The sequence below is a fragment of the Neomonachus schauinslandi genome, chromosome 9 (assembly GCF_002201575.2).
Source record: "Neomonachus schauinslandi chromosome 9, ASM220157v2, whole genome shotgun sequence".
Classification (NCBI taxonomy): domain Eukaryota; kingdom Metazoa; phylum Chordata; class Mammalia; order Carnivora; family Phocidae; genus Neomonachus; species Neomonachus schauinslandi.
Window position 1 is genome coordinate 71,398,716 of NC_058411.1, and position 18,190 is coordinate 71,416,905.

The window sequence follows — 18,190 nt, forward strand, 5'->3', positions numbered from 1 at the left end:
TGGTGATAGTGTGTATAGTTAAGGTTAAAACTTAATGAATCGTACATATTAAATATTGTGTGTCAAAATACCTAATAAAGGGCGCCTGGGTGGCTCAGTTGGTTAAGCGACTGCCTTCAGCTCAGGTCATGATCCCAGGGTCCTGGGATCGAGTCCCGCATCGGGTTCCCTGCTCTGCGGGGAGCCTGCTTCTCCCTCTCCCACTCCCCCTGCTTGTGTTCCCTCTCTCGCTGTGTCTCTCTCTGTCAAATAAATAAATAAAATCTTTAAAAAAAAAAAATACCTAATAAAAATGTTTTTGTGTGTGTGTTTGTTGTTGTTCATTTTTATTTTTTTTTACTAATCTACACCCAACGTGGGGCTCGAACTCACAACCCTGAGATCAAGAGCCCCATGCTCTTCCCACTTGAACCAGCCATGTACCCCTGTGTGCATGTTTTTTGTTTTTGTTTTTTAATCTGGGGGAAAAAAAAAAAGGAGAGAAGGAGGGAGAGGGAGGGAGAAAGAGAATGAATTCTAGGGCTTCTCTGGCAAATCTTACTTGCTCAAGGACACCAGATGGTGTGTGATTGTAAGATCTTTTTTCAGTACTTTTCTGCAGTTTTTATTGCCAAGAAGGTCTATAGGTTCAGTGTTCTAGTGTTAGGTAGAACTGGCCTATATAGTCCCCTTCCCTTCAGCCAGTCCTATCTCCTCTTGAACCCAGGAGGCAGCTTGGACTCCCTGTCCCTGCCTCTGCTTGCTGGGATGTTTCCTCCATTTCTAAATGATCCAAATTTTCTCTCCTTTTAGGCCCAGTTAAGATAAGATTGATTTCATAGTCTTTCCTATCCATTCCTTCAGAAAGGGTTCTCTACCTTAGTTTAAGTTTCTCAAGTATGTATGTATGTATTTATTTAGAAGATTTTATTTATTTGTCAGAGAAAGAGAGAGAGAGAGTACACAAGCAGGGGGAGCCGCAGGCAGAGGGAGAAGCAGGCTCCCCACCGAGCAAAGAGCCTGGGACTGGATCCCGGGACCCTGGGGTCATGACCTGAGCCAAAGGCAGATGCTTAACCAACTGAGCCACCCAGGAGCCCAAGTTTCTCAAGTATTTATAATCTAAACTGCTCTTTTGACACATTTTTGCTGCCTTGTACTATTTGCTTTTCACGTGTGCATGTCTTAATCATCTCAACTGGATTATGAACTTCCTCAGGGTAGGCACTGGGTCATATTTATGTTTGTGTCTCCTAAGGCACTTAGTACGTGCTCAGTAAGTGTCAATTTTAAAATACCTCACTTTGATAGTCTTTCCAAAGCACTTTCTCAGCCATTATCTCATTTGATCATTACCTCAACACTCCGAGATTGGAGGAGCTAGAAATATGTTATTTCCTCCTTCTGACAAATAAGGAACCTGAAGCCCAAGGTCACCGAGAGACAGAGAGAGAGAGAGAGAAAGAGAGAGAGAAAGGGATGGAACAGATAACTGCATATGAAGGTTTGATTCAATTCAAGGCTTCCCATGGCTCTCCCCCTCTCCTCCGCTCTACCCTACCTGAAGACAGGCCTCTGCACCTTTCTCCCATTCCCCAAGTCCTTTAGAGCTGCTTAGACAAAGCTTATAGTACCCTCTTATAAAACCTGACAAATATGAGATATGAAATTTCAGTCGATTTCTGATCAGCTCTGAGTCACCAAAGCACGTTTGCTATTTTGTTCCAAGTATCATTTGTTAGGAACATTATGCCTGATATTTAATGATGCTGCACTACAGAGCTGAGGAAGCATAAATGATTTTTAAAAGCCGTAGAAAATGACAGGACTTTAATATTAAGCACGAAAGGTGGCAGCTGACAAGATGACCAGGGATGTAAAATTTCTGTACTGGATCACACTATTCCTCTATGTATTCCTAGTAGAACTCTCTAGTTGGTACTAAAGGAAAAGATGAAACTCTCTACCGCTCTGCATGCCTGACCGAGATTCCTTCCCCACCACCCCAGACTATCAGCTTCTCTGTTGCAAGAGATTGAAGAAACTTGGTGTAATTTACTTAGTATCAAATATTACTTTTGAGAAAATTCACTTAATGACTACATTCCAGTCCACTTTGAAAAGAAGGTGGGAGTGGTGTCAGAGGTAGTTGTCCCCCTCCTCCCATGCAACTCCTGCTGGGACCCCTCATTGGCTGAAAGCAGTCAGAGAATATGGAACCCTGAAGTACTTACTGGTCTAAATAGGGTGTCAAAAAGCAGAATGTGCATCTGGGGGGCAAATGGAAGACATCTAGCTCATTGGTCTAGAGATGGCAGGTGACCCAGTCTGGCCCATGAGACATATGGGAAAGTCTGCTGGGTACTTTGGGAAAGGTTTTCTTCCCTAACTGAAGGCTCCTCCCCTTCCTTCCTGCTTGGGATGCTGTTGAGTTGGATGTACTCCTTGGATTTCTGCAGCTACCTTGTGCTCATGAGGGAAATGCAAAGAGAACTGCAAAGAACCTTGACCACAGAGCTACTAAAAAGCTTTGGGACCTCCAGCTCCAGACTTAATTGTTAAGCAAACAATAAATGCCCCTATAGTTTAAAAAGGAGGCAGGGAAGGTGGGAGAGAGGGAGGGAGGAAGAGAGCACACGTGAGAGAGCCTGAGCGAGCAAGCGAGCTGAATGAAGGATGAGGGATAATGGAGAGGTTAGAGGAGCCTGGGGCAGGAAATTAGAGAAGCTGACCCAGGGGGCTGCGCCAGAATCAGGAGACTGACAGGCTCCGTGTGCGCGGCAGGTCTGGGAAGGTTCAGAGGGCCACTGGGTCAGGTTTAAACGCTGTGAACTGCGACCTCAAACAAGTACTTAATTTCTTCGCGCCTTAATTTTCCCCTCTGTAAAATGGATTTCATGATAGTGACTTCCTCATAGGACGCTGTACGAATTTACACGAGATCTAACTGAGGAATGGCAAGTAAACCTTTGCTTGACAGTTGCTGACTCACTGTAGGCCCTCAATAAATATTAGCAATCAAAACCATTTTCTCAACATTTGCCCTCAACAAGGGGGAGGTACTCAGGAAAACGGGCCAAGAGGCCTTCCCGGCTCACACCCTAAAGGCTGGGTTCGCCGGCGGTTGACGACCGAGGGCTCGCGCTCGGCGGGGGGCGGGGCCTGGCGTTCCCGCCTCGAGCGTAGCCCCGCCCCTCTTCCCTTCTCACGAGGCCTCGCGTGCACTTTGAGCCTTTTCCCCACCTCCCCCGACCTTCCCGCGCGGTCCTCCCGGGCATCTCTTCCCCCAGCCCCAGTGCCCGGCCCGAGTGAGAGGTTCCGGAGCCCGGGCGCCGGCGGGGTCCCGGTGTCGACGCTGCCGGCCAGCCCGTCCCAGCCCGCTCCGCACGGCCTCGGGAGCTTCAGCTGCCCTCTGGTGTGCAGGTTTGCCTCGGAGGGTCGGCGGGCCGCGTTGCGGGGAGGAGGAGTGCGGGGAGGGTTAGTGCGGCCGCCGCGGCCGCCCTCGCCCTTGGGAATCCTTGGCTGACCAGACGGAAGGGAAGTAGGCGCCGGAGAGCCCGCTCCGCATTTTGATTCATCTCGGGCCCTGTAAGGGTCACATCTTGTGAAAATACCTGTAAAATCAATTTAACGTTCAGTGCAGCGTGTAAAGACAGCTCTAAGAATTTAAAAGACGCCTGAGTCAGAACATTTAAATGCTTGGGTCCCCTGTAGCAGCGTTTTAACACGTCTGAGTGCAGAGGGTGGAGAATCGAGCCTGATTGCCGCCTTCGTTCACGCCCTGTAACATTTTAAAAGGGTGAAAGAAAGGCACTCCAAGAAAACCCAAGTGGGCAGTTCCCCTAGAGAGGGAAGAACAGCTGACTTTTGGAAATCTGTGTTGGCCCTCATTTCCGTGTGCGAAATTTGCCTGCAGAACTTAGATCAACGATAAACAGAATTGTTAAAACACTGGGCTTAACTAACTAGTGGTTTTTGTTGACAAGTCGATTGTGTTATTAATTCTTGGTGTCTCAGCCAAGGCAGGATTCATTATCTCCGTTTTGCAGGTGGAAAAAAGTTTGGCACAAAAAAACATTTCCCTTAAATTCACACAGAAGGAACTGCAGAGCTGCAAATTAAGTTTTAGCATTCCGACTCCTCATCTGTGTTCCCCCCGGACCATGTTACAAAATAAATGAGTAGTTACTTTGATGCTACTCATAAAACGAGGGAGTAAACCAAATGTTCTGTGAACTTAAAGTGTTAAATCATAATAACCTTCAATGTCTTCTGCTTTGGGAGACTCAGCTGCCCTTTGGAGTTGATACCTTACAGAGAGGAGTGGGTGGAGCAAAAAGAAAAGAAAAGAAAAGAACGTCAAGGGAAAAATTTAGTCTCCAGAGTCCACAAACTGCCCATGTTTACTGCCCCTTTGTGTTGATGTCATACTTTTCGGTGTACTCCATGTTCTGGCAAAACACCCGACAGCTGCCATCCCAGTCTCAGCTGCATTAACTACACCTTTGTGTTGCTCTTTTGGCACTGACCTCCCTGTCAGTCTTGTCATGCTCTTTCCTCCAGGTGCTCCTTACTAATGCTGTTATGTGAAAACCAGTTGTTTTTCAAGTGTGGAATGATCTGTCACTCCTGAAGGATGATTCGAGAGTTAATGATCAAAAACTACCAACAGATTTTAGATGAAAGGACAAATTAAAGAAGCTCAAGAAACTTGTGGAATTTGATAGCTGAGTTATTTGACTGGGGGAAAAAAGCAGACGCTGACTTCCCCCACCTCACCCCCCCACACACCCCTTTCCCCAATTCACTCATAACTGGAAAGCTGCAACCCTATTTTAACTTAGACATAATGTTGAGGGGAGGGGAGCATCCTTCTGTTTCGTGAATTGGAAAATTTTCTTTCCAAAGGAGGCTCCGTTTTTTGACAGCTTGGAACAAGTGGAAACATTTATGTGCTTAGAATGCAGATTGTTTTGCCACTTATAAGTCTGCCCATAAAACTTGTCCAGGAGCTTGAGACCCAGGGTGTGTGATATAGTCTCTCCCTGTAAAAGGCATCCCTGTGGTTCCTCCGCAGCTTATAGACAACAGAAATTTGAACCCAAGGTAGTTGTGTTGGAGCAGCCACCCAATGTATTTACTTCTTGTTCTTTCACTCAGTTCCACACATAAGAATTTCAAGAAAATCAGATGGCATCCGGAGATTTCTGCTCACCTGGAGAGGGGATGGAAATACCCCAACAAGGTAAGGGCTGCCATTTGAAGGAGGTTTGATGACTTACCCAGAGAGGTCTGAGCCAGGTTCTTGCTTTCTATAATAAAAAGGATTTATAAAGTCCACCAGTATGGTTTCTCACATAAAAGCCGAAGTTCCTGGGGAAACTAGGATACATGAAGATTCTTCGACACTCTTACTAGAAAACAGATTACACCGGCTCCTGTTAAGCACCCTCCTGTGCAGTAGACTAAAAACTCCAGTCGCTTCCATGCTGTGTCAGCAGGCATAACCTGAAGAGAAGGGTGGCCAGCAAACTCTGTGAAGGCTTCCTTTCTACCTGGGTCTTGAATTTTCTCATATCTTGTACTCCAAAATCTCAGATCCTTACGTATCTTGAATTCTTCCCCTATCTCAAGCCCTTTCTATAGCTTGAATCCTTCTGTATCTTGAATTCTTTCCCTATCTCTAACCCTTTCTATATCTTGAATCCTTCAAGAACTTGAATCTTCTATTATTTTGAACATTGCCAAGTTGATCCTTCAGTGCCTGAGGGGGAGAAAAAAGAGTTCTTATTTTCCAAAAGTGCTTTCTCATGGTCCAAAGCATGAAAGTTTGATTGTTTGGTAAGTAGGAGTAAAACAGAAGACCCCAGCAGAAAGCATGTGGGAAAAGAGATGGAAAGAGAGGCCCTTGAGCTGAGGCAATAACCAGAGGATCCCAGTTTCTTGCACTTTTTCTCATTCTTGTGCTGCTCTGAATCCACATGGGTTACCCAGCTCTGTTTACAATAAGAATTTAATTCAGTTTTTCAGTTACTCCTAAGAGTTTATCTTCTTGCAGTCTTGCTTATGCAACTAGAGATCACATCCAAAGTTGGAACTTTACCTTTGTTTTTTTCCCTTCCTCAAGAATTCTAGTTATTCTATGTGAATGAGGCATTTGGAGTACTGTGGTGACCCCTACCAAAAGGTCCCTTATTCCTGATTCTATTTGTCTAATACTTTCCAACTGTACTTCCATTTTCTAAGCTCTTAGTTTCATTGGAGACTCATTCCCTAATTCTTGATTAATATCTTTGTGTATATATATAGAAATGCTTGATACTTTTGAGTATTGCCTTGAGTTTATTTGTGGGGTTTTTTAAACATTTCATTAGATTTAGAAAACTTCCCTACTAAAAACCTAGGGGTTTTTTGGAAGTGAGTATTAAGCTAAGAGTGATTCTCAATTATATATGATAGCTTCTTTGCTTTTTTTTTTTTTTTTGCCCCTATGGGGGACATCCCATTAAGTGTGCAGCAAACAGCTTCCTCCTTGTAACCTGAGTGAAGAGGACCTGTTACAGAACCCACACTTCAGCAAACTGCTGCTGGGTCTCTCACAGCACATGGATGAGAGCGGCTTAAGCCTCACCCTGGCAAAGGAGCAGGCTCAGGTAAGAGCCCTGGGAGGAGGGATGATAGGAGGAAGGAAAAAGTTTCCAAGAGAGAAGGAGGTTCCTACCTGGGATTTTTTTGGTTTCGTAGGCATGGAAGGAAGTTCGACTGCATAAGACAACATGGCTGAGGTCTGAGATTTTACAGAGAGTCATTCAAGAGCTGCTTGTGGACTACTATGTGAAGACACAAGACACAAATTTAACTTCTGAGGACAAAAAGGTGAAGCAGGAGAGATGCAGTAGGGGGTAGTTACCAGCTGCAGGAATGACCAGGCCAACTATGGCTTCACCTGATTGTATGCTCTGGGGGAAATAGGAACTTCAAGTAATGGTTATCAAAGAAGAAATGGACTGGGGCACCTGGCTGGCTTGGTGGGTGGAGCGTGTGACTCTTGATCTCAGGGTTCAAGCCTGTGAGTTCAAGCCCCACACTGGGTGTAGATATTACTTAAAAATAAAATCTGTTAAAAGAAGAAGAAGAAATAGACTGTAATTATGGCGGAAGAGGTGGGTGTGTTGCCAGGGTTTTGAAAAGAAAGATTGACAGGAGAAGGCACTGGCAGCTGAAGGGGATAAGATGTTTGAGGACTTTGAAAATGTGTGAAGAACTGGTTTATGAGGATGGAGGAGGAGGAGGGGGAGAAGTTGTATAGTAACCTCTTTTTGTTTTTTATTCTCTCTCAGTTTCATGAGACCCTTGAACAGCGGCTACTCGTGACTGAACTGACACGACTGTTAGGTCCCAGCCAGGAGAGAGAAATGCCTCCGCTGTTGGGGCTGGAGAAGGCAGACCTTCTGGAGCTCATGCCCCGCTCAGAGGTTGTGGGTGGGCAGATATTGGGACCAAAGAAGTGAAATGGCTTAATTTCTCCTATATATTTAAACGGTTTTTTGTTACATTTTTGTTTTTGTAAAAATGATACATGTTCATGGGGGCCAAACTCAAATAAGAAAAATGTTACACAGAAGAAAGTAAAAGCTGAAATACTACACCTAGGAATAAGTACAGTATATTTTATACAGCTCGACATAAATGGTATTATAGCCTCCATGCTTGTATAGTGAATGTAATCTGTTTTCACTTAATATATTTGGGACTTTTTTCAAGTCAATAAATAAATGTGAATAAGATGATAGCTCCTAAAGCACTCTTAGCACAGTGCCAGGCACATAGTCTGCGCTCAGTGTTCTTATTATATCATCAGTTTATTTTGTTTTATTTTATTTATTTATTTATTTTTAAGATTTTATTTATTATTAGACAGGGAGACACAGCGAGATCAGGAACACAAGCAAGGGGAGTGGGAGACGGAGAAGCAGGCTTCCTGCCGAGGAGGGAGCCCGATGCGGGGCTCGATCCCAGGACCCTGGGATCATGACCTGAGCTGAAGGCAGACGCTTAACAGCTGAGCCACACAGGCGCCCCTGTTTTATTTTATTTTTTAAAGGATTTATTTATTTATTTGAGAGGGAGAGAGTGCAAGTGAGAGGAGGGGCAGAGGGAGAGAGAGAGAATCCCAAGCAGACTCCCTGCTGAGCATGGAGCTGACTCGTGGCTCAATCTCACAACCCTGAGATCATGACCTGAGCCGAAACCAACTGAGCCACCCAGGCGCCCCTATTTCATCAGTTTAAATCACTGATAGGATTCCATTGTATGGGGGCGCCTGGCTGGCTCAGTCGGTAGACCTTGCAACTCTTGATCTCAGGGTGGTGAGTTTGAGCCCCACATTGGGGGGTAGAGATTACATTTAAAAAAAAAAAAATGGATTCCATTGTATGGATGTAGCATAGTTTGCTTAACCTTAGTGATGGATATGGTAGTTTCTGCATTTTTGCTGTTAGAAACCTCACTGATAGGAACATTGCTAGTTCATAAGTGTGTTTGCCTTTGTATGATTATTTCCCCAATTATGAATTCTCAAAGTGGGATCACTGGTCAGAGGATATACACATTAAACATATTGGTACATATTGCCAGTTCCCCACCTTTTCATCAACATGGGGTCTTGACCATCATTTTATTCTTTGCAAATTTGATAGGCTAATAAAAATGAATCTTCCTGTTGTCTCTTGATGCATTTTTCTGGTATCAGTGAGAGTGTTATCATCCTTTACTCATTGGCTGGATCTTCCTAGTTCTAATAGTCTATTTGCATCTCTCTTTTTGCTTCTGTGGCTATAGGATTTTGTGTGGATGAGAGCTCGGCTCCCACTGGACCTGGAGGAGCAGCTCAAGAAGAAATGTTTCACCCTGCTCTGCTACCATGACCCCAATTCAGGTGAGTGCTGGCACTCAGCTCTGTTCCCAGCTAACCTGCAGGGTTCCTGGTCTGCTCTTCTGAGAAGAATGCACTGAATTTTAGATTTGGGGCAGAAGCTAGGAAGCATTGGAGATGCTTATTTGTTTGCTTTCTTGCTGGTAGAATACAAGCAAGGAATTGTGTGAGAACTCCTTTTTTTCAGCAAGGTACCAAGTGTCCTCTTACTGCAGGGAAGGATGAGTTCATTCGTCTCCAGAGAATCAGAATGGAATAGGGAAGAAAGTTCAGGCTAATAGATATTCCCTTTATCTTCATTTCTATGACTTAAGAATTAAGGGCCAAATCTGGACTTAAAGGTAAGAGCGAGGGGCACGAGGGGCACGAGGCTGGCTCAGTCTGAAGAGCATTTGACTCTTGATCTCGGGGTCTTGAGTTCGAGCCCCATGTTGGGTGTAGAGATTATTTAAATAAAAAAAAAATAATAAAGGTAAGAGCAAAGAGAACTTTTTGAGAACTGGGCCATTTTATTATTTTTTTATGTTATTTTTTTAAAGATTTTATTTATTTATTTGACAGAGAGATAGCGACAGCAGGAACACAAGCAGGGGGAATGGGGGAGGGAGAAGCAGGCTTCCCACTGAGCAGGGAGCCCAATGCAGGGCTCAATCCCAGGACCCTGGGATCATGACCTGAGCCGAAGGCAGATGCTTAACGACCGAGCCACCTAGGCGCCCCGAGAACTGGGTCTTTTTTTTTTTTTTTAATTTATTTGACAGAGAGAGACACAGCGAGAGAGGGAACACAAACAGGGGGAGCGGGAGAGGGAGAAGCAGGCTTCCCGCCGAGCAGGGAGCCCGATGTGGGGCTCGATCCCAGGACCCTGGGATCATGACCTGAGCCGAAGGCAGCCGCTAAATGACTGAGCCACCCAGGCGCCCCAGAACTGGGTCTCTTTAAGAGGACACGAGAAGCAAACCTGAAGAATTTGTAGGGCTGGATGTGGGATAGCACACTGAAAAATGGCCTTAGAAGGGCAGTAGCAATTAGGGTTTTCCTGTCAGTCCTCTCTTCTTTGTTTTATTTTATTATTATTATTTTAAGATTTTATTTATTTATTTGACAGAGAGAGACACAGTGAGAGAGGGAACATAAGCAGGGGGAGTGGAAGAAGCAGGCTTCCCGCTGAGCAGGGAGCCCGAAGCGAGGCTCGATCCCAGGACCCTGGGATCATGACCTGAGCCAAAGGCAGATGCTTAACCGGCTGAGCCACCCAGGCGCCCCTAGTCCTCTGTCTCTTTGCCCAGATTCTGACAGTGAAACCTTGAAGGCAGCAAAGGTGTGGAAACTGGCAGAGGTCCTGGTGGGTGAGAAGCAGCAATGCCAGGGTGCCAAGAGCCAGCAGAAGGAGCAGACGGTGCTGCTCGAGAAGAAGAGTGCCACTTACTCCCAGGTTTGTCAGAGCAGTGGGTTAGCCTCTTGTGTCTTTTATCCTGGTGCCAGGGGCACTTTTGGGGAAGCCAAGGAGTTTTGATCTACCTTCTTTTCTACTGACTCCTGATTTTGCCCTCTTCCTGCCTCCCCGGGGCTCAGGTACTTCTGCGTTGCCTTGCCTTGCTGCAGAGGCTTCTTCAGGAGCACCGGCTTAAGACTCAGTCTGAGCTGGACCGCATCAATGCCCAGTACCTGGAGATCAAGTGCAGTGCCATGATCCTTAAGCTGAGGTGAGCTATATGCCCCCTGTGGGTCTCGGGAACTTGGTCTCACACACCCTCCCCCTTATCTCTCTTTCCTGTCTGCCATGCCTAGCATCTTATGGGTCTTCAGTTAATGGCACACAGCAGTATTAGCCTTTGGATTACCCAGAAGTGTTCAACATTCTTTTCTTTTTCTTTTAAGATTTATTTATTTTGAGAGCACAAGCATGCACTGTGGGGAGGGGCAGAAAGAGAGTCCCAAGCAGACTCTGCGCTGACCACAGAGCCTGACACGGGGCTCGATCCCACAACCCTGAGATCACAACCTGAGCCAAAACCAGGAGTCAGACTGTGCCACCCAGACGCCCCCTTTCAACATTCTTGAGTCTTATTTTATTTAATTTTTTAATTTTACTTAATATTTTAGAATAAATCTTTAAAAAAAAAAAAAAAAAAAGGGCGCCTGGGTGGCTCAGTTGGTTAAGCGACTGCCTTGGGCTCGGGTCATGATCCTGGAGTCCCGGGATCGAGTCCCGCATCGGGCTCCCTGCTCGGCGAGGAGCCTGCTTCTCCCTCTAACCCTCCCCGCTCTCATGTACTCTCTCTCTCTCTCATTCTCGCTCTCTCAAATAAATAAATAAATCTTTAAAAAAAAACAAATTTTAGAGAGCATGCGAGTCGGGGGGAGGAGCAGAGGGAGAGGGACAGGCAGACTCCGCATTGAGTGCAACATGGGGCCGGTCTCATGACCCTGAGCCAAAATCAAGAGTTGGATGCTCAACCCACTGAGCCACCCAGGTGCCCCTTGAGTCTTATTTTAAAGCCTTCCGAAATAGGTGCACTCTTGTGAGATACGTTACTCAGGAATTCAGAGTGACCTTGCTTATCCTGTCACTGCTTAGCCCACATCTTGACCATGGGCAGGTACTATGTCCTGTTCCTAACTCTGCTCCCATCAGGGACCCTCACCATTTCTTTTTTCCCCTCTGTCAGGATGGAGGAGCTAAAGATCTTGTCTGACACTTATACTGCTGAGAAGGTGGAAGTTCATCGTCTCATTAGGTGAGAACTCCCAAGGGCCTGGTCCCACACTCTCCAACCCGCTCATTTTAATGTGTTCACATTCTTGTCTCCTTTCTGAGGAGCCAGATCCTTACATTGTATCTTCTCTTCCCCGGGCATATAGGGACTGTTTGGAGGGGGCCATTCGCCTACAAGAGCAGGACATGGAGAAGTCCCGACAGGTCCTGAGCACCTATGAGGTCCTTGGGGAGGAGTTTGACAGGCTGGTAAAAGAGTACACTGAACTCAAGCAGGCAGCTGAGAACAAGCGCTGGGCCCTCCGGGAGTTTAACAAGGCCTGTCGCTGAGCGCTGCCTGGTGGGGTTCCGGCGACGGACTTCTGCATGGGCGCTGCCTCCCCCTCCTCCTGCTGAAAGGATCACCTCCACCTGAGGCCCACTTTCACTCCGGGAGTGTGGGGACACTTGCTTGAAACCCTGCAGTGGATTAGGCACCGTCCTGGTTTTTCTTCCTTGTTTACAGTGACTGAGTCTCTTCTGGGAAATGGAGCAGATTTATGTAATTCTCTGTGCAGCTATTTGTCAGTGTCAGCCCTGTATTATATTTGATTATCTCCTGAATAAAGTGATGATGCTTCCTTTGGGCACGGATGAAAAAAGAACATCAAAGACTAGATGGGTAAGGAGGGGAACTGAGTGGATCCAGATGAACAGATGTGTAATGCTTACGCGAGGAGTGGGAGGTAGGAGTGCCGGCCTGCCCACCTGGAGTCTTAGAGGCTTCATTCTTGGAGAGCAGACATGGATTAAATCTGGCCTTGCTCTTGAAGAACTGTAATATCCAGAGGAGGGCTGGAGGCCACGGCGGGTGGGGGACGATTCTGTCACCCCGGCTGTTAGTGGGGCAGTTAGGATAAAGCAGCAGGGCATCCAGCCCTGTTACAGGGAAAGACACAAGCCACTTGTGTTCCCAGTTTCCGCTGGTGAGGTTTGAGGGTTACTTTTTTCTCTGAAAGCAGAGTGGGAAGAGATCACCCTGTGTGGTTTGAGGGTTACTTTTTTCTCTAAAGGAGGGAGTGGGAAGAGATCACCCCAAGGAACCAAGTTTCATAGTCCACTTAGCTTAGAACAAGGCAGGGAGGGTCCTGATGGCGTCAAAGTCAGGGACTGAGAACAGAAGCAGAAGATCTCCACCCTTACTTACAAGAGCCTACTCACCTTCTCAAACTACTTTCAAGGGAGACTGTCTAGACTGTCTTGAGGTGTTCTGCTACAATAAATAATGATGGTCTTGGATTGGTTTATAGGAAAAACTAAGGTCTTTAACATAATTTAGATTTTTTCTATAAATGGTGCTTACTGCCATTTATCTACAAGGAAATGACAGAGAGAAATGTTGGCCCACACGAAATTCACAGACGCTTAACGACTGAGCCCACATTGAAAATGGGGCACGACTGAAATGAAAATGAAAATTCAGTAGGTTGGTGGTTACTGTATTGGGTGGTGCAAATATAGAACACTTACATCATTACAGAAAGTTCTGGGGCGCCTGGGTGGCTCAGTCGTTAAGCATCTGCCTTCGGCTCAGGTCATGGTCCCAGAGTCCTGGGATCGAGCCCCGCATCGGACTCTCTGCTTGGTGAGAAGCCTGCTTCTCCCTCTCCCACTCCCTCTGCTTGTGTCCCCTCTCTCGCTGTGTCTCTCTGTCAAATAAATAAATAAAATCTTAAAAAATAAACAAGCTATTGAAAAAACAAAGTTCTATTGGACAGTGCTATAAGCCTACATTTCCTCTAAACTGGAAGTAGGTCTACAGGCTTTATTAGATTCAGGTTAAACATTGTTGCAAAGTACTTAATAGATGGTATTATGTACTTGACATTATAGCACCCTGGAACCATATCAGGTTAGAATGTCTCACAATTAATTATGCTGAGTTGGATTGCTTGGTTAAGGTGGTAACTGCCAATCTCTCTCCTATATAGAATACATTTTCCCTTTGTAGTTAGTAGCATCTAGAGATGAACATCAAAAATCTCAAAATAGTTTTTCCTGATATTTATTATGGCATTCAGCATTTCCTCATTTAATTAGGTACTCATCTTAAACCATACTAGGTTTTGATATTTGAAATAATAAGGATAATAATAAAAAAGAAATGGACCCTGTCTTCAAGGTCTACAACTTAATAGTAGACACATAAAAACAGTCTAAGAATATAAAGTAATAGGAAGTGCAAATGAATATGGTTGAAAACCAAGAGAAGTGGGGCGCCTGGGTGGCTCAGTCGTTAAGTGTCTGCCTTTGGCTCAGGTCATGGTCCCAGGGCCCTGGGATCAGGCCCCGCATTGGGCTCCCTGCTCAGCGGGAAGCCTGCTTCTCCCTCTCCCATTCCCCCTGCTTGTGTTCCCTCTCTTGCTGTGTTTCTCTCTGTCAAATAAATAAAATCTTAAAAAAAAAAAACAAAATGAGAAGTGAGTCAGGAATTATAAGGTAGAGTCTTAGGGAAGAGAGCTTTGGTTCAGGCTTTAGAGGTAAGTTTGGGATGGCATTTTGGAAAAAGTGACAAAGACAAGGGAAGGGGTAGTGGGTGAAGGCACAGGGTTAGAAATGAGTAAATCATGCACCAAGGAAAGCCTTCATCTTAAATAACCAAAATTTGAGAAGAATATCCCATGGCTTCAATCAAGTCCCTGGAGAACTGGGGTCTGACAAATGTTTAGATTTCCAACTACCTGAGAAAGCAAAATGGCTTCCAAGCCAATGGTTCCTGGCCCTGGCTCCCTAAATGACATGCAGCTGGACCGCTAGCTGTTCCTTGTGTTTCCCAAAACCCAAATGAAACCGAACATTTGCTTGTAACAGTAGTGCCCAACTATATAAAAAAAAATATTTATTGGCTTAAAAACAACAAAAAAACCTCACACAAATATATAATAGTAAAGGATTTACCACACCCCCTGAGACACACACACACACACACACACACACACAGCCCATTACCCCAATCCACGACGCTAGAGTAACTAGAGTGATTTGGTGAATATTATGCCAGAGCTTTTTCTAAACATTTGCAAACTTATGTACAGCAATATTAGCTCATATTGTTGGAGTATGGCTACATCATAATTTAACCATTCCCTTCACGAGAGGTATTTAGATTGTTTCCAGTTTGCCCTATTACAAAATGCTTGATTGAATATCATTGCATCTGTACCTTGCTCAAGTGTCTGCTTTTTTTGTATTACAGAAAGTCAGTATATTAATTCTAGTAATTTCATGAGGGCACCTGGGTAGCTGAGTCAGTTAAGCGTCTGCCTTCAGCTCAGGTCATGATCCCAGGGTTCGACTCCCACATTGGGCTCCCTGCCCAGCAGGGAATCTGCTTCTATCGCTGCTTCCCCCCCCCCCCCCCCCCACTCCCTGCTCGCTTGCTCTCTCTTGCAAAAATAAAAAAAAATCTAGTGATTTCATGGAAAAGTTAGTTACTGAGCTTATGAATATAGTGTAGAAAAAGTACCTCAAAACTGTGCCATGGAGGTGGGAGAAGGGACAAGAGGTGTCCAGTGCTGCCCGAAGGGGGCACCACAGCGGTTTGTCTTGGTCCTTTCCTTCCTCACAGTGACTGGGGATGGCAGGTTCGCAGGATTTCGCGTCAGCTGTTGGCTATTGTGGAACAGGTGAGAAGGGGATTGCAGGGCCAGGGGAGGGGCTGGGTGACAGTGCGAGCCGAAGGTTAGCGTCTTGGACTTCAGTTGCCCTCACTCCCCCTCCCACTTCAGAAAAGATTTACATTTACTGCCTCTCCTTTCTTTCACAAGCATCTCTCTCTTCACTTGTCTTTTACCCCACCTGACCAAGAACTCCGTCTTGCTGATTCTTCCTCTATAATGAGAAACAAAATAAATCACCCCCAGAGCTTGGGATAGGATTGTTCTCCGTAAGGAAACTCTGGGGCTCTTGGACAAACAAAACCTGTCCCCTCAAGGTTCTCAATGAAGGGTGACTCTCCAGATCTCTGGGGCAGCAACCCTGCATTCTTCCTCAGCCAGCACAAAGGAAATCCAGCGCCCTCTAGAGGCCAGCCGGATGCTCCCACAAAGAGAGGGGACTCCCTGAGGTCTGGCCTCTCCGTGGGGCCCCTAACCCCCTGAACAGTCTCTCTACATTACCCATCTTGAAGGACCTGGGCTAGGTTTTGTTAAAGGAACTGGTAGGTCTCCTTACATCTTGAGACAGTGAAGATATAGGAGTCAACTGATAATGGACAAGATTAGCAATCTGTAGAAATAATTTACTGTGAAAAGTGGTTTGTGTTTGAGTGGCTGAGGTCTAGCCTAAGTGGTTTTCCTGGTCTAGAAAGATACAAATGAAATTTAGAGAGACCTAAATGTACCAAGCCTGGCTGAAGAAAGAACGTATAATCAAAAGTAAACAATCAGTCTGAATTTAGGAAAGGGTTATCCAAAGAGCAAGGTCAGGGTTCTCCAGAGAAACAGAACCTATGATTTATATTTTATTATATTACATTATATTATATTATATTATATATTTTATTTTATATTAATTATATTTTTCTATTTATTATATAAAATGAGATTTATTTTAAGGAATTGGCTCATGTGATTGTGGGGCTGGCAATTCTGAAAATTGAAGGGTGGGCTGTAGGCAGGCAACTCAGGGAGAAATGATGCTTGCTGTTTTGAGACAGAATTTCTTCTTCAGTGGGAAACCTCAGTTTTTGCTCTAAAGGCCTTAAACTGGGGCGCCTGCCTGGATCAGTCGGTAGAGCATGCAACTCTTTTTTTTTTTTTTAAGATTTTATTTATTTATTTGACAGAGAGAGACACAGCGAGAGAGGGAACACAAGCAGGGGGAGTGGGAGAGGGAGAAGCAGGCTTCCCGCGGAGCAGGGAGCCCGATGTGGGGCTCGATCCCAGGACCCTGGGATCATGACCCGAGCCGAAGGCAGACGCTTAACGACTGAGCCACCCAGGTGCCCCGAGCATGCAACTCTTGACCTCAGGGTCTTGTTGGAGACCCCATGTTAGGGGTAGAGTTTACTTAAAAAAAAAAAAATGAAAAAGAAAAAAGGCCTTAAACTGATTGGGTGAGATCCCTTTGCATTATCAAGAGTACTCTACTTAAAGTCAGCTGATTGTAGATGCTAACCACATCTACAGAACATCTTCACTGCAGCACCTAGAATAGTGTTTGTTTAAATAACTGGGTACTGGGGCACCTGGGTGGTTCAGTTGGTTATGTGTCTGACTTTGGCTCAGGTCATGATCTTGGGGTCCTGACATGGAGCCCCATGTCAGCCTCCCTGCCCAGTGGGGAGTCTACTTGTCCCTCTCCCTCCTCCCCTCCCCCCTCAAATAAATAAATAAAATCGGGGCCCCACCTGGGTGGCTCAGTTGTCGGGTGTCTGCCTTCAGCTCAGGTCATGATCCCGGGGTCCTGCTCAGCAGGAGGCCTGCTTCTCTCTCCCTCTCCCACTCCCCCTGCTTGTGTTCCCTCTCTCATTGTCTCTCTGTCAAATAAATAAATAAATAAAATCTTTATTTAAAAAAATAAATAAATAACTGGGTACTATAGGCTAGCCAAGTTGACACACATTAACTCACCATCACACAAGTATTCTGGTTTTCTTCCAGCCCTAAACCTGTTTGAAAGAGACACTGAACTGGGGATATAAGTTAGGTTACTGGAGAGAGGGGCTACATTGCAGGCAGGAACAAGGCCTGATTGCAAGCTCTCTTCATAAAACAAGAGCTTTGAAACCTTATTAGGTGCCAGATATGATTTCTAAGCACTTTGTATGTAGTAAGTTATTCAATGATCACAGCAAACTTCCGAGGTGAGTACTATTACCATCCCCACTTTATAAATCGGGAAACTCAGTAAGGCGTGGAGAGATGGGGTAACTGGTACAATTTCACAAAACTTGGAACTTGAAGAGGCCTGGTATGAACCCATACAGTCTGGTTCCAGAACCGGCTGTCCTGAGACCCTCTGATACCTTAGGTCCAAGTATATATCTTCCAAGCAACATCATGTTTACTGATTTGCTTATCCCTGACTCTGGGAAGAGGATGCCCCACACATCAGATGAATATCCCTGCCACTAGAAAGCGTTATCCTCCCAAGTACATTGGCAATACAGTATAAATACTGGTCTCTAATGAGTTTGCAGAGAGTTGGAGACACAGAGGACTACTAGCAAATAGAGGCTCTGGATCTACAAAGCTGGGCCAGACCCTGAAGACCTTGCCAGTGTCCTCCTGCCACCCCATGAGGTCGTTGGGCACCTTTCCCCTGCTGCTGCCCCATCCTACACAGGTCCTCATTTTGGGCCTTGCCAATTGTCCTAACTGTCCCTCCTCTCATACGCCTCTGTTGGGCCAATTTTTATGGTGATTCTAATTTGCTTTTCATAAGTATTTTGTAATTTTCACTTTGTTTTGTCATTTCTCCAAAGACAGTCCACATAGCTCAGCTGTGGATTCAAGTCCTCAGGGTGAAGCTCCACTTTCCAACCTTTCCCCCCATTTACACTCACTACTCACCCT

At 45.5% G+C, this 18,190-nt stretch overlaps 1 protein-coding gene across 2 annotated transcripts; it reads left to right on the forward strand.

Annotated features, from left to right (window-relative positions):
- Positions 1-3,201: 3,201 nt before the first annotated feature.
- Positions 3,202-12,327, forward strand: HAUS4 (HAUS augmin like complex subunit 4). 2 transcript variants are annotated; one of them, XM_021695386.1, is made up of 10 exons: positions 3,202-3,394; positions 5,140-5,224; positions 6,490-6,632; positions 6,724-6,855; positions 7,320-7,454; positions 8,821-8,917; positions 10,204-10,349; positions 10,520-10,620; positions 11,587-11,655; positions 11,780-12,327. In XM_021695386.1, exons 2-10 carry the CDS (start codon positions 5,170-5,172, stop codon positions 11,961-11,963), a joined length of 1,062 nt encoding a protein of 353 aa, XP_021551061.1. In that variant the 5' UTR covers positions 3,202-3,394; positions 5,140-5,169; the 3' UTR covers positions 11,964-12,327. The 2 variants fall into 2 exon arrangements, with proteins under 2 accessions (XP_021551061.1, XP_021551060.1); XM_021695385.1 differs by having other exon boundaries at positions 10,490-10,620; positions 11,780-12,323.
- Positions 12,328-18,190: the final 5,863 nt, after the last annotated feature.

Coding starts and splice junctions, on each gene's coding strand:
- HAUS4 (XM_021695385.1), top strand. CDS start 5,170: ATGGCATCCGGAGATTTCTGCTCACCTGGAGAGGGGATGGAAATACCC. Junction 6,633..6,723: donor TGGCAAAGGAGCAGGCTCAG/GTAAGAGCCCTG, acceptor TTGGTTTCGTAG/GCATGGAAGGAAGTTCGACT. Junction 10,350..10,489: donor AGAGTGCCACTTACTCCCAG/GTTTGTCAGAGC, acceptor CCCGGGGCTCAG/GTACTTCTGCGTTGCCTTGC.